This window comes from Centruroides sculpturatus, unplaced genomic scaffold (assembly GCF_000671375.1).
Source record: "Centruroides sculpturatus isolate CEXI.00-Female unplaced genomic scaffold, Cexi_2.0 scaffold530, whole genome shotgun sequence".
Classification (NCBI taxonomy): domain Eukaryota; kingdom Metazoa; phylum Arthropoda; class Arachnida; order Scorpiones; family Buthidae; genus Centruroides; species Centruroides sculpturatus.
The window spans coordinates 293,742-320,884 of record NW_019386973.1 but is presented as its reverse complement, the minus strand read 5'-3'; the positions used below and the strand labels follow the sequence as shown (position 1 = coordinate 320,884).

General features: G+C 28.1%; 1 protein-coding gene across 1 annotated transcript; it reads right to left on the bottom strand.

Moving 5' to 3' along the window:
* Positions 1-192: 192 nt before the first annotated feature.
* LOC111615997 (protein slowmo-like) lies at positions 193-23,963 on the bottom strand. Its single transcript, XM_023357441.1, has 6 exons — positions 23,754-23,963; positions 12,979-13,144; positions 12,817-12,903; positions 10,761-10,831; positions 6,520-6,622; positions 193-992 (listed from the first exon to the last, which is right to left on the bottom strand). Exons 1-6 carry the CDS (start codon positions 23,783-23,785, stop codon positions 825-827), a joined length of 627 nt encoding a protein of 208 aa, XP_023213209.1. The 5' UTR covers positions 23,786-23,963; the 3' UTR covers positions 193-824.
* Positions 23,964-27,143: the final 3,180 nt, after the last annotated feature.

The following is a 27,143-nucleotide window of genomic DNA, read 5'->3' as shown; positions in this document are numbered from 1 at the left end:
ATAAAACTATCTTTATACTAATTATTCATTATACACAATATTAAAAGAATTAGAGGTAATCTAAATAAGTTTTAAGTATTATAAATCTCTAAACTTTAAAAATTGTTCATTCTGAAAAATTTATTGTTATTCTGAACCAAAATATATGATTAAATGATACAATTATTTTAATAAAATAGTAAATATCAAATGTTTCATTTCTAAAGAATGCTTTATTCAACATAAAAGATGACCAGTTGTTTTTCTTAATACAGAATTTCATATTAAAAAGTCTTTAAACAAGCTTAAGAATTATTAGAAAATGTTATCCAAATAAAGTATGTAGACAGTTTTGAGCAATTTTAAAAATACATTACAATATACTTTTTCTTTTAAAAAACAAAACATAGAGTTTGGACAACGGGATAAATTATATCTTCTTTTCACTCGTTGATATTCAAATTATAGACAATCAAATTTTAAATGTATTTCTTCTCTGTTAAAGAATTTTTTATGTATCTAGTTTTAAAAAGAAAGTTATTTCTATCTGTAAAAGTGTATAAATGTTCTAGAAATATTTTATTGTTCACATTAGAACAAGGCAAATATTGTATATGTGTTCATAAATAAAGATAGTCTATAAAATAATGTTATTTTATGGAGCATTGCAATAACTGCAATATATAATAGTATCTTCTTAAATAAGTCGTACAAAAATGTACGAAAATTCTGATAGTCGCATTTGAATATTTTCAAACTCTAAAATCAATTTTCAATAATAATATTGCCATGACAAAAGTATTTTTGATATCTAACTTAAATTGAAACTAATTATTAATTTATAGTCATTTTTTAAAATTAAGATTTGGTAGTGGATCAGATGCAAGATGAAAATCACCCATTCCTTTCTTTGCTGCTGAAGTAATCTCATCCATACTTTTTACAGTTTTATTTGTTAATTCTTGAACTTCTGTATTTATTTTGGAGATAACCCATTCCATAGCTTGTCTACCCTAATTTAAAGAAAACAAAATTTATATTAAGTATATATTTCTCAAAAAATAGTACCAATTAATTATATAAGAAGAGAACATTTTATTAATTTAAGTAAAGAAAATATTGTTGAATCTAATTATTAATTTATTTTTATAATAATTTTTTTTTAGGCAGCCTGTTCTGTTTTCACTTTACACAGTACTACTATATATAATGAAAAATAGACTTAAATTATATAACTATCAAATTTTTATTCTTTTTAAATATATCTCATAAATATTTAAAAATACTACATTTTGTATATTATATAATTTTTTTAACTTTTTAGTTTTAATAAATGTAGTAATTTTGAATATTATGGAATATTAAAAGATGAAAGAAAATGAAGCCAAGTATTTGTATATTTATATTTTACTTAATAGTAGAAGAGAGAAACTAATAAAACTAAAAGGACATTAACTGAATTTGAGAGAAAATAGTGATCTGAATTGCTTAGAGATGAAAATTGATTTTTATTAAAAAGTAATTCAAGAAGAGTTACTGATTGAAATGTTTGCAAAACCTGTGAAGTAATATTTGTCACAGATTTTTTTAATATTAAAAAAAACCTCTATACACATTTCTGATTTGTTATGCATGCATGAATATATGTATGATTACTTTGTATATCTTAAATACAGAAATGACATCACTATTGCAACGTGTTTGATTGTATATTGTAGCAGCAGATAAAATTTTATGCTTCATTCTGTAATTATTTATACCAATTAAGACAGAGTTATTATTAAAAGATACTATTACTATCCACAGAACTAATATATTATATTTATGATATTGAATATACTTGAGATCTAATATTTTCATAAATTATACAATTTTTGAAAAAGAGTCCTCAATTAAATTTCTTACTGATTAAATTTTTTCTTTTTTAAATTTTGTTCATTTTACAAAAGCAAACTATATACTTCTTAACTGCATATTTATCCTATGACAAAAATTCTTTTAATACACATTAATACATTTATAAATGGACATTTAAATTTTCCATTAATTCAACAATATATGGTTTTGTTGAGTCCTGAGGAATCTTTATTCTCATTATTCTTACAAACACATTTTGGATTTAGGCATTTTTATGCCATCCTTCAGCTACAATAAGAATTAAATATACAGTAAAACTTCTCTAACTCAGATATTTATTTAACTCAAAGAAAGCAAAACTCTTGATAGGTTTCAGTGGAATAGAATAGAGATTCGTCTCCAACTTGAATTTCTTAACTCAAATTTCCTCCAACTAATTTATATAAACTACTAAATACAAAGGTTAATTTATAAAAACAAAACACAGTGACAGTTTTAAAGGTTAAAGTCTGAAAAAGTTTTTAATTTATATTATTTTCAACTTCCCCCAACTCAAATTTTAATATTTATTCTCTCCAAAGAGATCCTAATTATTGGATTTTCATGAAATTTTCAGATAGATAGTTGTATACTCTCCAACACCAATTTTCAGACAATGTTCCAGTCCAAAGTGAGAGGTCCTCTCACTTTGGACTGGAACATTGTCCAAAGTGAATCTCACTCAGTACATCTTGTTGTGATAAAGTGAGACTTTATCACAACAAGATGTACTGTACTTACAAAACTGTTCACTTCCATTAGTTACATTGGACACTTTGCTGAAAGGCATTACACATGTTGTTAAAAAAAATTAAAAATATCAAAGAATCTTTATATAATGCAAGAGAGATAAAAATACTAATCTATTCAGAATCTGCATTTTTTACTCTATTGTTCTCTAACTTGAATCATCAGTAACTTGGAAGTTTTTTCCTGCCTCCCTGGAGCTTAGAGTTAGAGAAGTCTTAGTGTATTAATAATAATATTGTCAACAGGACATCTAAATTTCATGTCAACTTACTGTTTTTTTACAGTTGATTTTCACAAAACATTTTTTAAAAGTAATCATAATAATCATTCCATCACCCAACATAAGTGTTTTTAGTTACATTTTAGCCTGTTTAGTACAATAAACATCATCAGAAATTTTAAACAAATAATTGAAAATCTATTATCTGAAAGGAAATAAAAAAAAAGCCTACATCTGAAATGCATGTATAAAAAAAAAAATGAGAATAAAGATTTCTCAGAAAACAACAAAGACCATATGTTGTTGGAGTTAATGAAAAATCAAGTGACCAAATACATGTATACAATAATCACCAACTTCCTTAAACAGTGAATTCATATAACACTAAATTATTTTAGTTGGCCTCAATGAATATAATGCATAACAACTAATTATATATATTCCTGAAATTCATCTTGATTTTACTCCTTTTATAATAAGGAAAAAGTGGATACCATTTTATCTGTAATTATATTTTGGAATTTACTGTTCAATTTTTAAAATTGATGATCTTTTTCATAAGTAACATAATCTATTTTAAATTCTAAATTATAAGAAATAATAAGTACATTTACACATGGCATCATACTAAAATTTGAAATTTTTTGAAAATTCTGCATTTATACTGTAATTAAATTTTTTCTAACACGTTATTTGAAAAATTGTTTGAATATAGAATCATTCTAAAACGTTTGTTAAAGCAATAAATGTTGGTTCTCAGCAATATAAGGTGTGTGTGTCAATGTTATTTGAAACTCAAGATTCTGGTGATAAAACAGTATCATAATATATTTTCCTTATGTTCAATTTTTTAAAAATAATTTTAAATAAAGTTAATAAATAACTTTTATTCATTATTTAATGCAATATTTAATAGTTATTTATAATTTTAGCTTTTGTTTGAAGAAACTAAAGTCTTTATTTCTTGTGACAAGATGTAGAAGCACTTTAATAATAAAAATAATAATATACAATGAAAAAAATTAGCACATTCTTTACAATACTGACACATTTTCTAATGATTTTTTACTTTCTGATCTAAAGTATTATTTTTTGTTATAACAATTATTATTATTTTATTTTATTATCTGCAAGCTAAAATATAGAAGACTGTTGCAATTTCTCATTAAAAAAGAATAAAAAAAATGTGTATTTTTCAAATAAAATGACTGGTAATAATTGAAAATTACATTAAGAGAAAAAATTTAATTATTCTGATTTCCAAGTATAATCATTCAACAAATTTCATTTTATATAAAATTTGAGAGAGAAATAATCAATCATTCTTAAATCATTTATTGTCATAAATGCCTTGCACAAAATCATTTTATCCAGCTAAGAATATTTACTTAACAGATATAAAATAATTTGAAAAAATATTAACTTTTTACTGGAAAGAATTATAAAATATTAAATTTCAAAATTTGAAAGTATACTTTCAAAAAATTGTACAGAAATGTGTGTATTTTCTTCTATTACACAACCTGCTTTCATAAAAGTTCAGCCACATAACAAAAGTTATTGTTTAACTTTGGTAATCTAGTTTATAATAAATTGATTTTATTTACAGTAAAGCTATTGCCATTATTCGAAAATGACAATGTGTTTTACTACAAATATTCTGTATGCTATTTTTTAGCACAAAAAAAGTAAATAAAAATCATTACATTTCAAAAATCTCTGGCCATGTCAGTTGTGTTGCTAAATACTTCAGCCTGTGGGGATTAGTATTTGGTGAAGTTGTGTTTTGCATAGGAAAGCTGATGCAACCAAATCTAACATTTTATTTACAAGTTGTAAACAAGAATCAACAGGTTTTTTCCATTCTTGTTTTAATACTGTATGCATTTTCAAACTGCTTTCTTCAATATTTTCTAAGATTTTTGATGAGTGACATGTTAGGCTGTTTACTGGCCATGGAAGTTCACTTCCATGATGCTCAAACCAGGACTTGATAATTTCTGCCATATGACAACAGATATTATCCAATTGAAAGATAATACCATTATCAGGATAGAAACAAGAAATTGTTAACAAAAGATTTTCTTCCAGAATCTTGAATATTCTGTGGAGTTCTATCAACAATGTGCAGAGCACCAATATCTTTGGCATTTATATACCCTCATACCATAACACTCAACAAAAATTTAAGTGCAGCAAAGGCAACTGGACTAAAAGATTTCATGTTTTTGTCATAATACTTTGCCATTGTTGTATCCTGTTCTCATGTTCTTTAGCCCAGACAAATCTTGCTTTATGCTGTTTAACAGTAAGAAGGGATTTTCTTTTATCTTATAAGATGAATAATCTATGCTTGAGTTGACACCTGTATGTTATACTTGATACATCTTTCTTAATAATGCTAGTCCAGTCTGATGTTATTTTTGGCAACATTGTATGTCGATTAGCCTTTACAATGTGGATTAGTGTCCCATTTTCGTACCTGCTGTTTGAGGTCATCCTGAAAATTTTCCAATTGAAGGTGGCAGATCCAAATCTCCCAAGCAGATCTGCCTTCTTTATGTAATTTAATAATTTATTTCACACCTATCTTTTTTAAAAAGCTTTTTCACATACCATTTTTAGAACATATCATGATGGCATATTGAAGTTATGACTTCCAAGTTAATATATATAATCGAGATGGGTTGATAATAATAATAAGTGCAGAGTCCAAATGGTTAGGAGTTGAAAGTTGAAATTTGGTACACAGTTAGGGTACATCACGAGAACACACACTAAGAAGGGATTTTCCGAATAAACATTCTATTGAATACCCCCCAATATGAAAGATTAGGAATTAAGATTTGAAATTAAGATTAGGGAGAGGATTAAGGCTTACCCTGAAGAACTCAGCTTCTATTGTACTATTTTAGATGCAGTTTTTTGCATTTTTGACTGCATTTTAGTAGGCTACCACATTTAGTAGGGTACTACGGAGGATGAAAGAAGTGTATTCTTAACAATGGAAGTGTTAAGAGAAAGCGGCGTTCAAGATGTACAGGCACAGATGTGGTTTTTTGTGGTTTGTGGGAAATCAAACACATTTTTAGACCCATGTAAAAATTCTCTAATTAGTCTGGAAACGGGGGATCTAATTCTTGCATTCTGTGAAAACAGGTAAAATTGGCTATAATGTAATTATCTTAATCTTCGCTATCGTTACTTTTTGCCCAAGCAATGCCGAGCTTATCTGCTAGTTTATATATAAAACTAAAAAATTTTCTTTCAATGAAACATTGCACAATTTTATTTTTAAATATACATGATAATTTTTAAACATTAACTGCTGTTTGATCAAAGTATTTTGAAACAAGTGTTTGTTTATTATTACAGTATTTTATTTTGCAGTTCAAATAACATGTAGACATTTTTCTATTACCATGTTATAATAAAAACAACCTTGTGTTTTAATAATATGTATTATCTATCTGTAAATAAAACATTCTATTGAATACCATGTTTACAAGTTAAATAAGAGCTTCTTGAACACAGTCAAATTTGTATGAAAGCAGGCTGTAAATTCTAAATTATGTAAATTCCCCAGGAATTAAAATCTTATGTATATCAAATCAGACTGCCTGTTTAGTATTTTAAATAAAAATAAAAATTTCATATAACAGATCAGAACTCACTTTTCCTGCATTTGAAGATATTGTTCCCGCAACGAAATCTTCCAAATAGCTACTTAATGGAACTCCTTTAATAGTAACTATGGCTTCTTGTTTTAATAAAGTACTGAAAGGAAATAATATACCATAAATTACATATTTGCAACAATATTTAATAATTCAGTTGTAAAATTATGTATGTATGAAATAGCAGCCTGATTCTATAAAACTTTGAAAAAGTTATGTAAAAATATTAAAATTATATATAAAATTTTTTAAACATTATTATTATACTTATAAGTAAATAAGCAATCACTTAATTTCTTTAACTATTAAACAAAAATACTGCAATACAGAAATAAATCTTTGAAAAAGATAGAGATGTAATGATACCAAACTGATACATTGCTGCATCAGAATGTTACATTTATTGGCATCAGTTCATTTACAAACCAATGTTTTGATTTTTGGTTAGTATCAGAAAAAGAGAGCAAGCAGAGCAAGTTTCTAAAACAAACCAATCCTTTTGATGAGTACTGATATATCATCGCTAGAAAAAAACAATCTTCACATACTAGTTATAATTAAATCCTACTCTAGAACAAAAAAAAAATTGAATCTAGAACTTATTTATTTATTAAATACATTATTTTCACTAAAATATATAGCAATATAAATTATATTTTATTATTAAAAACACAAAATAAAAAAAATAAAATGCTCTTTTATAATAATCCATAGTTTTACAATGCTATCTTCCTTAATGGAACTGTTTTTGCCTCTCAAAAACATGGTGTCCATCCCAAGCTATTCTTTGAAGTCACAACACACAAGTCCACATGACCTCTACGATCTCTGGTCAACAAATGCTCACATTCAATGTATTATTTGGAGAGTGCACTTGTTAAAAAACTTAGCTCCCTCTTCCTACGTCACACTTTGTGATTATCTTTGCATTTGAAGCAAGATCAGTTCTTTCTACCACTCTTGCACCACTCCCCACACAAGGATACTGCTTTTACAAAACTGACATAGTATTACTGTACCCTTTGACACTGCAATACAAAGCTGTTATGCTAGCAAATGCAATGCTTATTAGGAAAGGTCACTCAGCTCCACAAATATTTTATTATATTTTTCTAACATTGCTCAAATAGCAAAATATAAATTTATTATGTAATTCAAAACAAAATTAGTTCATAAAAATGAAAAATATGCAATATTTTAATAGCAATGCTGCATTATATGCATTTATCTTATTTATTTATTAACTTATTTGCACCAATATAATGCAAATAGAGAATAATAGAACTCTCCTAGAGATGAAAAAATATGTATCCAAATAATAGTCATTTAAGATGAATGCATTCAAAATTGCTCTTTATGCTGGACCATTTGTACTGTTGTTTAGAGAATAGGCTAACCATTGAGATTTTTTAATGTGATCTATAAATTCTCTCTTAGATCTCCCATCTGTTTTTTTCCTGTTAGGCCAAATCATGAATTTTCTTTATGAACAGTAAAACTGATTCAAGATGGGAATATTGGAGAATGAAAACATCAACCAAATTACATCTTGCTTATGTCACTTATCTATAGTACAATATGTTTTCTTATATGTTGTTTTCACTTAACATTGATTTCTGAGAACTTACTGACATGTTAAATGGGGGCTTGCTGTACCAGTATTTAATGGTTTTATCCACTCAGCTACTAGTGGGTCTTACAGGTCACAGAGTACTCTGTTCAGAGTACAATTTGGTAATTGATAATTGAAACTATTTTCCATATCTAAAAAGCTAAAATTTGCTTATTCACAGAAAAATTAACAAAAATGATGAACAATAGATGAAGAAAAATTAGTTTTAATGTTTTTATTGTAAATGTTTTACTGAAGTTCATGTTCTCAACCATTAGACTGCTTTAGTGAATACTACCTCATAGTTTCTGAAATTATTGAACAACCTCATATAACACAATAGCTATATTCTGAAAAAGTGTCATGTACAAATCCATTCTATACAAAACAAAGGACTAATACAAAACATGGAGTTAGGTTCCAAAAGTTAATAAAAGTATATTATTCCTTTTCATATTAAAAGAAGTACAGTAATACCTTGGTTTTCATCGGTTTCAGTTTACGTTGATATTTTCTACAAAAAATTTGTCTCAGTTTTTGTTGGCGTGCTCATATGACTTCACTGCTAATTTTGCAAAAGCAAAGAGCGACCTATCCATTCTGTTGCTCAGCATGGTGTTGTTTCTTATTGTGTGAGCATTACCCTGTGTGTCTAACCAAACAATTCCATTGCTTTCCTTTCCTTTTAGCTCCATCATGGAGCCAAAGAAAATTTCCAGAGCCAGCAGCCCTTCAAAGAAGAAGGCCAGGAACATGATCAACTTGAAGAAAATCATTGAAAAATACTACAGTAGCATTAAGATTGCTGAAATCAGGAAGTTGAAGTTCCATTGTGGCAAAAAAGAAAGCAATAAAGGAGGCTAATGCAGCAAAAGGCATGAATGTGCCAACAAAACAAGGATTGCAAACAATTGAAGATGTCGAACAGTCATTATTAATTTGGATAAATAAAAAACAGATGGCAATTCTGTTTCAGAGACCATCATATTAGTCTTTCATACTCATTTCTTGTTGTTTTCAGTATTAAATACTATACTTGATCTCTATAAAATGTAGTTTTGGTATGTATTTTGAAGTGTCTAGAACAAATTAATTGGATTTATATTGATTCTTATAGAAATAACTGCCTCGGTTTTGGATTTCGCCGATTGTTTTTGGACAGATTATTGATGAAAACTGAGGTATCACTGTATGTTTATTAAGACAATCAATAATTAACTAACAATCACAATTAAAAGTACTATATTACTCATTAATATTCATTTTCGTTAAATGAGGACCTTTTTTTTTTACAAAGTATCATCATCATCTGAGTGTTTTTGTTGATCTTGATCAGAAATATCAGAGGGGTCTTCATTTTTCTATTTTTATCATAAAAATTTTTATGTATGACAAAATAAAAATATGTTATTAATAAAAAATTTGTTCTAGTGAGTCACATTTGTTCATTCAAGTACAGAGTGATTTTTACCCAAAATTTGTATTCAAATACTAAATTGTTTGAGTTAAGACCAGTTTGAGTACTGAGCTGCTACTGCTATATTTCATTTATCATTTTTACAAGTGATTACTTACCTATGGTTAAAAAAAAAATTAGCAACACTTACCTAAACAGGTTTAAATAAACTTTACTAAATACAAATATTAACTATAAAAACACAACACAATGACATCCTTAAGTGCTAAAGTCGAAAGCAATGACAATGACACTTGGATGATAAGAAAGCTAGAACAAGGTAGAAAAAATTACACTATCAGTTTTCATTAAAATAAGCCTGATGAAGGGCACAAAATAAATTGAAAATTTCAATATTTTAAAATCTGTAAGCAAATTTGAAACAACATGCATGCTAACTTGAAGAAAAACTATAAAATAATAGAGTTTGTACTTAAAAATTGTGAAATTTTGTATTGAGGATTTTCCAATTCTTGAATCATGTTAGAGAGAAACTGGAAACAATGTTGTACTGAGGATATCCTCAATGTTCGAACCATGTTGTAGAAATGCAATGTTGTACAAGGAATACCTGTATTTTTGTAAGTACACAAACAGTAAATGCTGTATTTTATATTAGTATGCACTGTGAATGATATTATTGTGTTTTACTATCAGGTTATACCTAGATTTTACTTCACATCAATATCTAAAGAAATTCCAGCAGTAAAATTTCAAAAAGTCCAAAGAAAATTAAAGTGCTAGATTGTTCCCCTGATAGTTATGGTTGGTTGCACTTTCATTTTTCATTGTAAATGAATCAACCATAAAACCCATTAAAGAAAAGGAGACATTTTAAAAATGCAGCAAAATCTTCTTTCTCCCAAAAAAGTAAAAACACAATCAAGATTGTAAAAAAAAAAAACTACTAATCAAAATTCATTACATTTAAAATAATTTGACATTTCTGAAAGATGACAGGATGGTCATGATCAGCCTGTCATTTTGAGTGTCTGAATTGAGCATCAGGAATTTTGAAAGCTAATTCTTTGTTTTACCAAGGAAAAATTCTACCCTGAATTATGCTTCCAAAATTTCACTAACTTATCTAAAGAATTAATGGGGCAAATTATGATTAAGATAAAATTAATAATTATTATTCTCAACACTATTAAATGAATTTTAGCTTACCATTCAGATTTTGTGGGATGTGGACTGTAAGTCAACATTTCTTCTATGGAAATTTCATTACAAAACGTTAACTAATTAAAAATAACAAAATATACCTTTAAAACAGTTTTCAAAATAAATCTTACAAATAATTTTAATGTAAATAAAATTATATTTATTTCATACTCAATAAATTTATTACATACAGAAATAGGAACTTCTATTTTCAACATTAAAATAAAAAAGTTTTAGTTGGTATGTGTCAGCAACACAGAAGTGGAAAACGAGTGGTATCCTTTTGACAAGAGGTTTAAAATTTGATTAAAATTAATTGGACTGTCACTGTTGATTGTGAACAGANTTATAAATAAAATACCAAATGCACATAAATGCACAAAATGTCCCACAAAAATTACTGGCATTTTAAACTTCAAAGAAAAATCTTGTAAAATTGACAACACAATTTGTTAATGTAAAGCTGGACAATAAGAAACCTTTTTCCGATTCTTAACAGTCTAATCCACTCTCTGTCAATTACACTTATGAGTTTCTCCAAATTCTGATTTCCAAATAATCATATGTTTTCATGTGGGAATGGATTAAAACTTATATTGGGCTTCCATGTGATTTTGGAATTTCAATCTGATCTGGAATTAAATTCAAAAGCTTTGCTTTTCCTATTGCTATTCATCTTTACTCCTGACAATATACAAGAATGATTCAAACAACCCAGATAAAATACTTTTGTTTTTGAACAACAGAGGGTGAACATCCAGTAAAAAATGCAAATACATGATTCACAAAAATTATTGCAAAATGCAAAGAATCTTTGCTCGCACACATAGGACGACCTAGGTTTATGCAGCAGTGAAAAATGAATAAAAACCTTGTCTTATATGCAAGTAAATACAGTAAGTATTCAAATGAAAAGCTGTATTCTTTAAGGCTAATTAATTATTAAATAATTAAGTAAGTTGGCTTGATGTAGAGAGTTTAGCTTTCATCATCTGTTAAATTTAATAATTAGCAATAAATTTCATTATAAGTATAATTTTTCTATTGCTGAGAAATTTTAATTAACTGTACAATTTTTCAAAAAATTTGTTCAAGTTTACAGAGTCTGGGTTAGCAGATGTTTACTGTATAGTCAAATAAAAGACAAATATAAAACATTTAGCCATTATTATAAAAAATAGATATGTAATTTGTCTTTTAATTGAAAAATTCTTATTGCAAATTGCTTTTTTTATCACAATAATAAAAAAATTAAAAAACAGTATTTTAAGTTCTATCATAAGTAGAGATGTACTGATTAATCATTTGGTAACCATTAATTGTATTAATAAATTTCTCCAGCAATTAATTGTATCTTAATTAATTCTCCAAATATCTGCGAAATCAATAAATAATCATTCCACTGGAAAAGCATTATTACTGAAATTAAGTTAACATTTAAAACTGAATGATGTTTAAAGAAACAATAGCTTTATTAATAACAATAATTCAGGATAAGCATGGCAACAAATTCAATTATACTAAAAACTGCTAATTTTTTTTATCTGTTTCAAATTAATACAATCATCAAATTTCTACAGAATGTTACATACACGTAACAAATATTGTGTGTTAATATTTAATTAAAATAAGGGTTATTTTTGTGATTGTCTTTACAAGAAACGATAAAAAGTTGTTTTAATTACAGTGCTACAAACAACAATTAATTAATTAAATACAATATTTACATTGATTAATAACAAAAAGATATAATTAAGCAATATGATACCTGAGTTAGGATAAGATTAATTATCATTACACACTGATGATAAAAATTAATAATTTTTTTGAATAGTGCCTCTAAAATTTTTAGTATTCAAGTATGATTGCATTTCACTAACTATTCCATCTTTCACACAATAGTGAACTCAGTGAACAATTGTATATGGCTTAATCATATGATTAACAGAATATGCATTGTTTCTAGCTTTTCTTTAATGTTTTTAATTATATAATGTATTTTATAAATTTTAAATAAAACATTTTCTATTTGCTTTAAAAAATCTTTTATTCATAAACTTACATTTCTAGAGCGAAGTGTCATGGTTCTATGCCTAGGATCAACTTCTGAATGTTCACTGGCATAACATGTTTTATCTGTACCAAGAATCTGTAAATTTACAAAGAAATAAATTTCAATAATAATTTGTCATTGTATAATAATAAATTTTGTAAACATTTTTACCCTGACTGCCCATGATGGCAGGCCCCACTTTGTGCTAATCAAACGGTGTGTTTTTAAAACACCATTTGCTATCTTCCTATCTACAACATCGATTCCAACAACAGCGGGGTTCATAGGATTAGGATATTTTCTCCAAGCAGCTTGTGCAACTGTTTCCCAAGGGTGACTAAAATATTAAATCATTTTATCAATTACTAGAATAAATATTTAATGAAATAAACATATTAAAATTATTCATTACATTTAGCATATAACCATTAATATTTCAGTTTTTATGAAAAAATACAATAAATTCAATTTTGAAAACTAAGAATATTTAGTTTTATATATTTTACAAATTTCTAATATAAATAATAATATCTAAAAACTATGAATTAATTAAAACTACAAATTTAGAAATCCTTTAGTTACATAATGACATTATTGTTATTATTCAAAATAAACCTTTGAGTAATCAGTAAAATATTTATTCAAAAAATAAATATTCAACAATATGTTATTATTCAACTTTAAAATGTCAATGCTTTGAAGTTAATTTTTAAAATATTTCTGGATGATCTTAGGCAATATGAAAACATTCTGTTATTTCCACTATTATATATAATATAGTTAAAGGTTTTGTCACATTGAGCCAATATAGCAGCATTACCTAGGTAATATTACTATAGTAGAGCATTGATTAACCGAAATGTCAATTAACCGAAAGCTTCCCAGTCTGCAAATTTAAATTTCTGCTAGTGCTGTGGCGCTGCAATCTTTGACTGTCTTGGACTACTCCAATATTATTTTTGTTGGTGTGTGTGTTTTAGCTGGCAGCATTGGTGTGACCATGAGAAGGTATTAAGGATGTGCCAGGATTTGAATGGCTTTCAACATGAAATAGGTTAATATATTTTTTTGTACATAATCAGTTATCCAAAAAATTGATTTTCCGAACAACCTCCCAGTCCCCAATTGATTTGGATAATTGATGCTCTACTGTATATGGAAAGCACAAAGCCAAATTATCTATTCTATGGTAGAGATAGCTTCTTCAGTAACTATTGTACAGTATAACAATCTGAACATGAAAAAAATCATGACCTTTTTCATATTATTTAAATTGTTGGAGCTGTTGCAGAAGACATTATTTGATCAGAAAATTTCAATTCAATATTTTCAATCAAAACATGCTAATTTATACATACAAATCAGATGAGCATTCATTAGCAACAAGATTACTTTTAGTTTCATTTTTCTGTAAATATGCAAAGATTCTTAAATTTTTGTTACTAATCAATTTATTTTTGGTATAAATAGTTTGTTCAATATTTAGAAATACTAGATATCAAAATGTGTTGACTTCATGAATTTACTTAAAAAGCTAAACAAAAAAGTAATGGAAAAAATTGAATTTCTTTAAATTTCAAAAATGTCTTCTCAAGGATAATATACAGTAGAATCCTGATAGTTCCAAGGTTCCATATAGTTTGAGGCACTATCACCCTTAAACCAAAGTACTGTACAGTTCATGGAACATGTAAAAATTGCATATTTGGGTAATTCAAATTAAGTGTGTGATGAGACACTACACATTGAAATTGTAAGCAAACTGACAGGTCTAACTAATAGTGGCATTCAACTTATTGCATTGTGAAATGATATGGCAGCTAGATACTCCCAGAGACAGTTGTTACTTGTCCTATACTGTACAGAACATCATGTATTTTAAGTACAATATATTATCATCATTGTTGATACTAAAGTAATATTTTAATATAATATAATGGATGTATTGTTATCACCTCTTTGAGTAATAAGTAAGTGAAATAACAGTTAGGGATTGAAAACAAAATAGAGAAAAAAACTGAACAGTTTCATTTTCATCACAACTCTTAATAAACAGCCACATAAATTGATGAAAAGAACAGAGTACAGTAGAGTCCCGAAAACTCGGCCTAATGTGGACCGAAGGGTGGCCGAGTTTGTGAAAATGCCCAGTTATCGGGAATGGGGTAAAAAAGAGTAAGTACTAGTGTTTCCTCAGAAAATACTGTACTGTATTGTACTTGTATGTATTGTTTGCTTGAGAATACAACAGAGAATAAACTGCCCAAATACCCTTAAACAAAGGAAAAGTATGTACTTTATGAAGGCCTTTACTACATGAAAATGAAAATTAATGAATACACAGTGTACAGTAATTTACCCGATAAGACAGACCTCAGAAAAATACTTTATGAGGCATAAACCTGTCTATAATGAAAATTAACTAGAGGTTTTTTCGCCCTGCCAGGGTGTGGCCGAGTTATCCAGACTGCTGGGTTATCGAGTACTGAGTTTTCGGGACTCTACTGTATATTAAATACTTGACACTTCTGTGTTGCAGCATTACAAATAGTAACTTGTTAAAATTCACAAGTACTCGCAAGTACTTTCAATAGCTTATAGCTATCATCCTCAGGTGTAAAACTGAATACAAATTATTTTCGAATTATCAACTTTATAACAGACTTAAGTGTCAAGTATTTAATATTTGAAAGTTGGCATGAAGTGTAATTTATAGTCATTATGGAACGAAGTATAAAAAAACCAAGCAAAGCTTTGTTCTTTGGGTTTAGTTTGGTTAAGTGCTTATGGAATTTATTTTTTCTTTTTGCTGTAAAAAGCAAAAAGAAACAAGTAAAATGGCAAAACCATATTTGGGACAAGACTATGTCTTGGAGACGGAATCACTTTGATGCTCAAGGCAGGTCTCGTTCTCATTCTCCTATCTTCTTTGATATTGCTGCTTTTGGTAACGTATCTAATTTCAAAATTTCTCTCCGTTGCGTGTTGGCCCGGGTTGAATTTTTGTCGATGCGTAATGAAAAGTTCCCGTCTTTGAAAAAAATAATCGTGCGATCGAAAAATAATTGTATCGTCCGAAATTATTTTTTTATTTTGCACAAACAGTATACAGTTTAACCCGATTATAATGTCATCGAATGTAATGACAATCCTAATATAACGTCAAATTTTTATCAGTCCTACGATTTTACTATACTAGATAATGTTAAAAAAATCCACTTGTAATGACATACAACTGTTTTATCATCATATTTGAAGCACTCCCAAATTTACAAAATTAGATTACAAATTTTATTTAACATAGAAGAAACTGTGTGTTCAGTTCTAAGGTCAGCGTTCACTTCTTAGAATGGCTGTGGGTGGTACTTTCCCCTACCTGACTTAGGTGGGGTGAGGTGGCTGTTTTGCCTGCTTGTAGAAGAGGGTAGCCACTTTGTATTTTATTTTGACTCAATTCTCGGTCCCCTAACTACCTATGAGTCTAGATTTTTTTATGCGCAAATGATTTGGGCACCTAATACTCTGTGCCAAATATCAACTCTCGACATGTACTCCTTCATACCTCTATGCTGGTAAGAACATTGGGCAGTATGATTTTATAAACAAGACAGTCTTATCAAAAATAAATCTCATAAGCACTTTTCTTTAGAAAGGAATTCAAAGAAGGTGAACAATTCTTGGCTTTAATAATTATTAAAGCCAGGAATTGTTATTAAATAATTTTACAACTAGTGTGGAATGGTTAGATAGACCGAAGAAAGATACACTTCCTGGCAGCTAATGATCTGCAGTAAAAAATTATCAACAGACACCAAAGATATACTGTTATTAAAAATGTAAATTTAAGAACTCATGGAAAAATGAACAGCTTTCTTTTGATCAGTTATACATGTGTGATGAAACAGTACTAAATTATAAAATATTGCCATCTAAATTGCTTGCTCATAAAGAAGAAAAGACAGCTTCCAGTTACAAAAGAAGTAAAGAAAGGTTAACCATTTTGGCTTGTGCTAATGTATCAGGAAGACAAATTAAAACTCAATCATACAGAATTCTAAGACTAGAGCATTTAATAATGTTTGTATATCTGAGTTGCCTTCAGTTTATAAAAATCAAAAAAAATTATTGGACAGGAAATTTTCCAAAAGTTAGTTTTTTGAACATTTATTCTTGAAGCAGAAAAGTTTCTCCAGACAAATAATTTACCACAAAGTTATTCTACTTCTTGATAATGCATCTTTTTATCCTGATGGAAAGGTATATTATGAAGCTTTTTTACTGTAAGTTTTTAAATATACATCTAAAAACTGATGTTTATTTTTTTCTTTGAAAAATTTCATTAATAAAATAACAAATAAACAACAGCTAGCAGATTATCATGTTAGATGATTCAAAATGTAATTAGTAATTATAATAGATTTTTATACATAATTATGGCATGTAAACATAAAATTCACAATATAAACAGGATATTTGGGATTTTTTGGTATCTTATATGAATTCAGTAGACATTCCATTTATACTGATACAATCTCAATTTTGAATTAGCCTATAACTTGTGCTAATGTCAACATATCTTATGTGACAATTAAATATAGGAATACGGGCAAAATTTATTTTAATTTACTTTAATTGTATTAACACAAGTGTTTCTGATATAATAAATTATTGAGTTGCTGTCAAATGTTCTTTGTAAAATATAATTTAATTGTTTGAAAATCTGATTGAAAAATTTTTTCAAAAAGTTTTTTCAATGTAGAATTGAAAGAATTCAATACTAAATATCAAAATTTTCAAAAATTTTACTTATTTCTACAATAAAAATTTATATTGTAAATATACAAAAGGCAATAAAACTGAGCAATTCTTATAAATTTAAAAAATGATCTCATTTCAAATTCTCATTATTCTAACTATTCTTAGTGATAAGATAAATTAAATTTGTAAATCATAATTTCCATCTGATCTAAATTACAAAATTTCACTAAACTGATTGTAAATAAAATTAATTAATTTTTCAAGTCATAAATTATAACACTTTATTTACCTACACTACTGAAAATATTTATAATATGATAAACTCTTTCATATTTTAGAAGTAAATTTTAGCTCTTTAGAAAATAACAAGACTTATCGAACTTAAATTCTGAACCAAGATAAATATTAGGTTGGGGGAAAAAAAAATCCATCATTTTGTTGCTAGGCCTATATGGCTGTAGTGATATATATCTCGTAAAGTATTGATGAAACAAGTTCAGACTTGTGCTCGTTGGAAAAGTCACATTCTGTACTAAAAAAATTCTTTTACAGTTTTTTGATTAATCGATTCAGTTGTGAGTTATAGGGTGTAAAAGATGGAAGTTAACAAAGAGAAAATTCAGTAGATTTTACAATTTTGCTTTGATAAAGGCAAAATTGCAAGCCAAGTGGCTGAAATTGTGAATGGTGTTTATGGTCTCAATACTGTCACAGCCAATTATGCACAATTTTGGTTTTCATCAAAATTACCAGAATGGAAATTCTGGTAATTTTGATGTTAAAGATGCGCCTCACACAGATAGGCCCATTGTCGAACATGTTGATAAAATTACGGAAATGATTGAAGTAGACAGGCATGTTAGCAGTCATAGCATCGCCCAGGAGCTAAAGATTGACCACAAAACTGTTTTAAACCATCTGCATAAAGCTGAATTCAAAAAGAAGCTCATGTTTGCATGCCACATGAATTGACGCAAAAAAACATGATGGATCAAATTTCCATCTGCGAAGTCTTGGCCAATTTCTCATCCCCAGTCAACAGATGGTGACTGGGGATGAAAAATAGGTTACATACAACAATCTTGTGCAAAAACAATTGTGGTCAAAGTGCGGTGAAGCGGCTCAAACTGGCCAAACCAAGACCAACAGCCAGGAAAGTTTTGCTGTGCATTTGATGGGAATGGAAAGGAATCATCTACTATGAGCTGCTTCCATATGGCCAAACACTAAATTTGTACCTCTACTGTCAACTATTGGACCGTTTGAAGCTAGTGATTGATCAGAAGCAGCCAGAATTGCTCAACAGGAGAGGTGTTGTGTTTCATCAGGAAACGCAAGGCCAAACACATCTATAGTGACTCACCAGAAACTCAGGGAGCTTGGATGAAAAGTTTTGATGCATCCACCTTAAGGCTGGTATACACTGTAAGGAAATTCTCAAAGGATGTGCTTAACAGACGAAAAAAACTCGGATATAACTGGCTGGATCGAACATAGTAATTTACAAAACTTATTAAAATATCTCCCAACATATAAAGAATTATTTTTATTTAAAAATGGATAGATAGAAAAAAAAATCACGGTTAATCCTCAAAAGGATTTCCTTACCATGTATAACAGCCTTAATTATAGTCCAGACCTGGCACCAAGCAATTACCATCTTTTTTTATCATTGCAAAGCTTCCTTCGTGATAAGAAATTGGCATCAAGAGAAGATTGTGAAAATCGCTTAGTCGAGTTTTTCACCAATAGGCACCAGGGCTTCTATGAGAGAAGCATTATGAAATTACCTTTAAAATGGCAACAAATTATAAAACAAAACGGTGCATATTTGACCCAAGTTGGACAATCCAAACCATGTTAAATAAAGTCTTGAAATAAATGTAAAAATAATAGATTTCTTTTTCCCCAACCCAATATGTCAAATAGAAATTGAAACATATAAAAAATGAAGCATGCAATGTCTTATGGCTTGCACATAAATTCAACTTAAAAATACAGCCACTTACAACCTCACTATTGTCCCAATATTTTTTGCAGCACAAAGCATTGAGTTTAGAATTCAGTTCTTCAATAAAACATATTTAGAGAAAAAAGGCATTTACATTATGGCATTGCATGCTTCAAATGTAACAGCATTATATCATACAAATCTTTATAATTAGAAATTAAAATAACTAAATGATAAAATAGGTAAGTGGTGATTAAATATGAATTTTTTTTTTTATATTCAACATTATGAAAGTACGAAGAACAAATCATCGGTGATAAAAAAAATCTCTGAACAGAAAATTGCTAACATTAGATTACAAATATTATAACTTTTCTAAGAAATATTTTTGAAATTTAAGCAAGCAAACAAACTTTATACTGAAATATGCAAACAAACTTTCAAAAAAATTATTTATCATCATTTTCCAAACTGATATTTTTCATATATGTCTTTATGTAATTGTTTTAATTTAAATTCTATTTTCAATTCATTAATAAGCTATATAATTTATTATCATTTTTAGAATGCAATTTAACTTTAAAAAGAATTAAAAATCTATTTTAAAATAAACAGAATTTTTTTAATTTGAATTTTATTTGCTCAAAATAGAACAAATATTATCTTTCAGTTCTGAGCAAATAAAATTCATAGTTTAATCTAATGACTAGTTGATTAAAATTTCAAGATTTAAAAATAGAGTAAAACATATACATCAATTATTGGCTAATTGCCAAAAAAGAACAAAAATATTTTTTGCAGGTAGTTTTTAAAATCTTATTATGAATTGCTTTGCAAAATGTAAAAGAATTAATTTACACTAAGATGATTCCAAATAAAGCTGAATTATTCTCTTTTAAACCATTAAATGCATTTTTTTTAAACATATGAAAAATTACAGTCGACCACCCTACAACACTGTTGATTATTCCGTTTTATATGAATTCCATGTTGTACGAGTCACTTAGATTTTACAAATACATGAGCCGTTCACAGCCCGGCACACTTATTTGTAAAATCTAAGTGACTCGTACAACATGGAATTCATATAAAATGGAATAATCAACAGTGTTATAGGGGGGTCGACTGTAATAATAATTTATTAACATTATTCTAAAATTTAAATGTGGAATTTAAAATGTGTATATTTTTAAAATTTACAAAAAAAAAATTGTTTGTGTATATATTTACTTATTAGTATTTAATTACTGGTGATAACTTTTTAAAGATAAGACATTTATTATAATTTTGTTATGAAATTATTTATCAACTTTAGAAATTTTGTCTAAAAATCTTTAGCTGAAAACAATTGTATTAACTATTTTAAACCAATCCTTTGTTTTTCTACCAATTCATTATCAACATGACTTTTCTATATTTTCTCTCTATTAAGCAAATATAATACTTTAAATGGCAAGCATCTAAACAAATTCTCTGAATTTAAAAATTAAGCTTTAGTATGAGTTTACTCATGATGAAGCTTAGTTTTTAAAATTCAGAGAATTTGTTTAGTTGTTAATAGCAACAAAATACTGAAAAATATAAATGCAGATTTATCCTACTAAAAGTATGATTTGAATAAAAAAGTATTCCATTAACTATACTAAATAAACAACTGTTAATTCTATCAACAGGGACAATTTATTTTTCTATAATTTAATAATAAAACTAAAGAACTGAAAAAAAAAAAAAATTATAATTCTTGAATGCATTTCATAGTTAATCATCACAAATGTACTGTACTTAAATGACAATGATTTTCATTAAGAAAACTGTTTTTATACTATTTCCTTCATTTTTTAATGTCAATACATATATGAATTAAAAATAAATAGCTACTCTGAATTTTACAGTTTTTTCTTAGATTTTATAAAATTATCCATTAAGGTTATCCACATTCTAACAGGTAATAATTTAAGAAAAATTTCATTTTTATTCAGAAAGAGGGAGAGAAAACAGAAACCTGTTCTGCTCATAATAGTAAGAAACAAAAAATAAATAAAATACTTTCTTACTGGAACTACACTATAAATAAAAATCAAAATCTTTAAACAATTCAGCAAATCATTTTTTAATATCTTAAAAACACTTTCAAACGCTTTAAGCATTCATCCTCAATTATCATTCTGAATCGAATGAAGAATTCAAAATTACATAAAACAAAATTCAAAAAGCGGTTACATAAATAAATATACATTACCATTTACCAAGTTTAAATAATTGCAAAAATTATACAAGATAATTAAAACGAAATAAAGAAATAAAATAAAATATATACATCCAGTAAAAATTATCTTAATTAACCTTCCCGCTTACATAAACTACATCAACTCATCGTAGAAGGATTTCCATGCCGATGACAAAAGGAAAGTTTCTAACTCAATTAAAATTTTGATATTTATTCATATTAATGGTATCAAGTCTGGATTATTGGCACCATTCACTCATTGCTCCATTATCAGTTAAGCATAATAAAAGAATTCTTTTTCTTTATCATTAAAGCAAAATAAGATAATTCAGTTAATAAAAATGACAATATATACAAGCAAATCTATAAATGAATGGCAATTGTAAGCATTACTTAGAAAATTCAATAGCTCAGCAGTTCCCACAGTGTGTGCTGTGGCTTTCTTAAGGGGCATCACAAAATGTATTAAAATTTTTATAATCTTCTTAATTTAAAAAATATTGGTTATTTCGCAAATTGTACTTATTAGAATTTGACATAGGGTGCCTTTGGAAAATCTGGATTTAGCAAGGGCACCGAGAATCAAAAAAGTTTGAGAACCACTGCAATAGCTTTTAGAGAGATGTAAAATGATTTCATTAGCCATATTTTTAATAAAAATATATTTCATATGCCTACAAATACAATGTGTTAAAGTCCAGATACGTAGACTGTCATGGTGGCTCATGTCTGATTCCAGCAAACAGTGGGAATGCACGTTCTAACCTAACGTAACCTATTCTAATAATTTGATTGGTAATAATTATGGTAATTTATTAGAATAGGTTAGGTTAGGTTAGAACGTGCGTCCCCACTGTTTCCTTTCTTTTGTTTGCTGGAATCAGAAATGAGCCGCCATGACAGTCTACATATCTGGACTTTAACCATACAATGATGTCTTTCTCTTTTAAAAAAGTTTTTTGGTTGTTAATAAACTAAACAATATAACACTATATCTGATAAAATGTCTAGGACAGTAAATGTAAATTTACAAAATAAAAGACTATACAATGAAAGAGTCAAGTTTTCTTTTGTACTTTTCTTACACCTCAGGATATAACAGTGTTTTGGCAGAGTTGATGTTTATTTACAGGCATCTCATCCATCTCAATACACAAAATGTTATTTTTTGTTTTTTTTACTTGTACCATCACCAGAGGGAAGATTGTATATTTTGGGTCAGACAAGATAGACTTTACCATAAGAATATTATTATTTCCTTCAGCATGAGAAAAGGAGGTAAAAGGACAAAAGAAGACTCATCTCATTTTATGAATATAATTCAAAACCAATTATTAGCATTTCAATTGGATTTTTAAAAAGTTGAATCTCCAGTTTAATTCAACCTTTATTCTTAGAATTGTCACTACAGATAATCAATCGCAATAACATATTATAGATTAGGTAGAAGTCACTTTAGGTAATTTGCACACGTACCGTATACATGTATATATAGATTACCCAAGAGTACTTCTACTTAGATTTGTATAATAATATAGATTAAAATGTTAAGATTCAAGAAATAAATATTTCAAATTAGGAAAGTCTAGTTCAGTTTTAATAAAATGGAAATAATTGAATACACACCACCATTTACACAGAATTATATAAGAAAACAGCCAGAAAAAAAAAAGTATAAAACAACTTCTAATTCAACTGTAAATTTGGCATAATGTCAACTGATGCATTTACAATATAAACACAGTTTAAACCTTTCAACATAATTATTATTATTATCAAACATTATTGATTATTCATTTTATTTGGAATATTTTGAAAGAATTGTAATACTCCTTTATCCACAAATTCATTGTAAATGTGTGTTCAACCTTACTGATAATTCATGAAACATTAGAAGAGATTTTGGTAAAAGTCTCTTTACTATGGTCTATAATATAATAAAATATTCATAATAATTATATATATAAAGCAATAACATTTCAATACGGAATTTCCCCACACTTAACTTACTTGAAAGTATGTTCTGAAGTCCAAATCTTCATAATATTTTATTTCTAATTAATTTACAAATATTCTTAACAGTATTTAAATATCTATACAATCCTAAAACTTATATGAAACTCTATATAAATATATATTTTCAATAATAAACTCCGTTTCAAGACAAAATGAGGCCAACCATTCGATTCTGAATCAGAATCTGTAAAGAAGGAAATTGCATCAACATTTCAGTGTAATATTCATGAAAGTGAGGAATTTTCCCTTTCGATGGGGAAATTTTTACAGAAATGCTTTCCGAAATATAAAAATTAAATATTTATTCGTTACAAAAATACGTAATTATAATAAATATGATAAATTTTAATATTTATTATATAATGAATTTAATTTTAAATTCGTATAAAAATATCAAATTAATTTTGTAGGGATTTTTTTAAACCTTTGAATGTTATTACTTAATCAGAAACTGTGACATCAATGACGTCATTATATACGTCAAACAGCTGATAAGTAAATCAAAAATGGAAATTTTTTTTCATGAATAAAACTCTTTTAATTTATTTATTATCCTCTCATTATTACTAAAAACACACTTCCTTCGATTTTAAATGAATATTCTTTATCAGTATCGTTTTAAATCTAGATTAATGAATTCACAATAATTTTCAATTGAAATCTTTCAGGGATGTTTTATACTTTTTACAAATTAATTCGAAATTAAGAATTTAATGAACGGTATCGTGTACTGACTTTTTTCTTAGTGTTTTCGGTAACGGGGACGTCATTAAATTTTTCTTTTTAAACTCTTTTCGCCCTGTGGGCACTAAGAGGGCCTGTTTTTGCAAGCCCATTATAAGTTCGGCCAGGCCCACAATGGGGCTGCCGAGTGGAGAGGGACGGGGCCCGACATATTCGGACGGTCCACCCCCGAAAAATTCCTGGGATTTATCGACCCGTCCAGATTCGAACCCAGGTCCCGTACGTCTTTAAATTATTCATGTTTTACAGATATTTATATTTTATATGTATATACATCTATAGAAGGGCTCTCAAACTGTGAAAAGGTGGCAGAGAAAAATTTGGCAATAGTAAAAACTTTTGTACTGTACCTACGCATTTATGGGAAGCGGCATTTTCAGCATTAATGATTATAAAATCAAAATGGCGTTCAACTCCGAAAAACGTTAAAGATGCCCCTTGTCCTGCAGTCTCAAATATTTAGCAACGATTTTTCTTTATTTAAAAATAAACGAGCATGCCCATCTCCAATATAATTTTATCTTTAATAAATGCTAATAAATGGTAAAATAATATGTGTATCAAATAATTGTTTTGTGATTTATTTACTTGATATTTACTTTACTATTAAAATTGTTTTATGATGTATTCGGCTGCAATTCCGAAGGAACCGAGGTAAACGGACAGTCAACTGGAAAGCAAAAGACGAAAGGATTGGAGAATTTACGTAGGGCGTATTCAAAATCTCAACATCAATCAGTGAGATGTTGCCGGAAGTGACGCAACTGCTGGCGTTTTCTAGAGAACACAAACACTGACTGCTGGGAATTCTGGAAGAGAAAAACTAGAAAAATGGCGAACGATGTGGACTTCAACGCTGCGTTAAACTTATTTTTGAACTTACTTAATGAGAACAGCTTAATAAAAAATAAATATTTCGAAAAGAAAAATGGGAATGAAGATTTTTGAAATTTCCGCAGGAGTTTTAAATAATTAAATCGGCAAACGTTTAAGTCATACACCAAATATTCTATGTGTTTTGGACATGTCTACTATATATGTCTCTATTGTAAATACAGTAGAGCGTCGTTTATCCGAAAGTCTGTTATCCGAAAGCATTCCAGTCAGCAAATTTAAATTTTCGCTAGTGCTGTGGCGCTGCAATCTTTGGCTATATCTTGGGCTACCCCAATATTTTTTTCGTTGGTGTGTGTTTTTTAGTTGGCAGCACTGGCACATTTGTGTGGTGTTTTGACCGCGTTTCTTTATGCAGCGAGAGTGTAGCGAAATGACGTCACGAGCAGTGTTGGCCAATTAGAATCCAGTCTCAGTGTGTTCGCTGTAAAGCGCTTCTCGAGCTCTGCATAAAGAAACGCGAAGTTTCTGAGGACTGTGTGTCGTGCTGAATCGAACGTTTTTGATACTAGATCATCTTCTAAAGTATATATTTTTTGGTTTTTATATTTTTCAATATATTTATTTCGTTTGTACAAAATAAAAAAATAATTTTTAACGATACGATAGCCACGATTGTTATTTTAAAAAGTATACGTTAGGCTTAACATCGAAGAAAATTCAACGCGAAGCGACACGCAACGGAGAAAAATTTCAACACGGGTTAGCTTAATATATTTTTTCGTGTATAATCGGTTATCCTAACAACCCCAGTCCCCAATTGATTCGGATAAACGACTCTCTACTGTATAATTAATAGAGAAAACATTGGTGGGTGGCTTATAAACAATTACCACAAAGAAATTAAATTCGAAATTGTCGACGCAAAATGGTGCTCTTACGAGCTTCAAGGTGACTGCCATATTGTTTGCTGGTGTAACGAGAATCGAAAAAAATGCTTGTAGTTTGCTGGAAGCACGTTGGCAGCAACCCGACGATTTTCTGAGATTTTGAACAGAAGTGCTGAGTTGCTGGCTACTCGCTGAGAATTTGAATACGCCCTATGGGGCAAACCCAAATTACATTCATGAATATGAAATGAAATTACAGTAGACACCTCTATAAAACGGGTTTATATAGTTCAGATTCCTATATGACGGCGAAAAAATTGCGACAGTATTCGTATAAACACGCTAAAAAAACTCGTATAATTCGGTAAAACGTCATCGCCAACTCATGTCACGACGGGATTGGTTGAATCTATACCAATTAGGGTTCTCATTTCCCGGTATTTTGCTTGTCCCGGGATCCCGGGATAAAAGTGAACTGTTTCCCGGGATCCAGGGAAATCCCGGGATAGAATTAATTATTTTTAAGGTATACAAAATATCTTGAAATCAAATGATATAATTATTTTCCATTTTTTAAAGTAATTTTAAAGTTCTGTAACCTCCAAAATCATATTAATAATGCTGTGTTAGGTCTATAGGCCTATAATAAAAATTACCTTTAAATAACGTAGAAATTTTCACAAATAGAAAAAAATTAATTAAAGTTTGCTGGAAACTGCATACAACAACAACAAAAAAAAAGTTTTGAATTGAGTTAAAAATTAAAAAAATGAACTTCTAATTTAGAAGGTAATTTTCGTTTTTTAAATAAAATATAATACAAAATATTGCAAACTTTTATAAGATTTTAAAAAGCAAAGATGGTCAATACTCCGATAACTCACTCTAATTCTTATTTTAGTAATGAAAAGTCTTG

Bases quoted from the DNA above. Each gene is read 5' to 3' on its own strand.
- LOC111615997 (XM_023357441.1), bottom strand. From the start codon at position 23,785: ATGAAGATTTGGACTTCAGAACATACTTTCAA. The intron at 13,145-23,753 runs GTAAGTTAAGTG...TTAATATTTTAG, and splicing joins ACTTCAGAACATACTTTCAA to TCACCCTTGGGAAACAGTTG. The intron at 12,904-12,978 runs GTAAAAATGTTT...GTAAATTTACAG, and splicing joins TGCCATCATGGGCAGTCAGG to ATTCTTGGTACAGATAAAAC.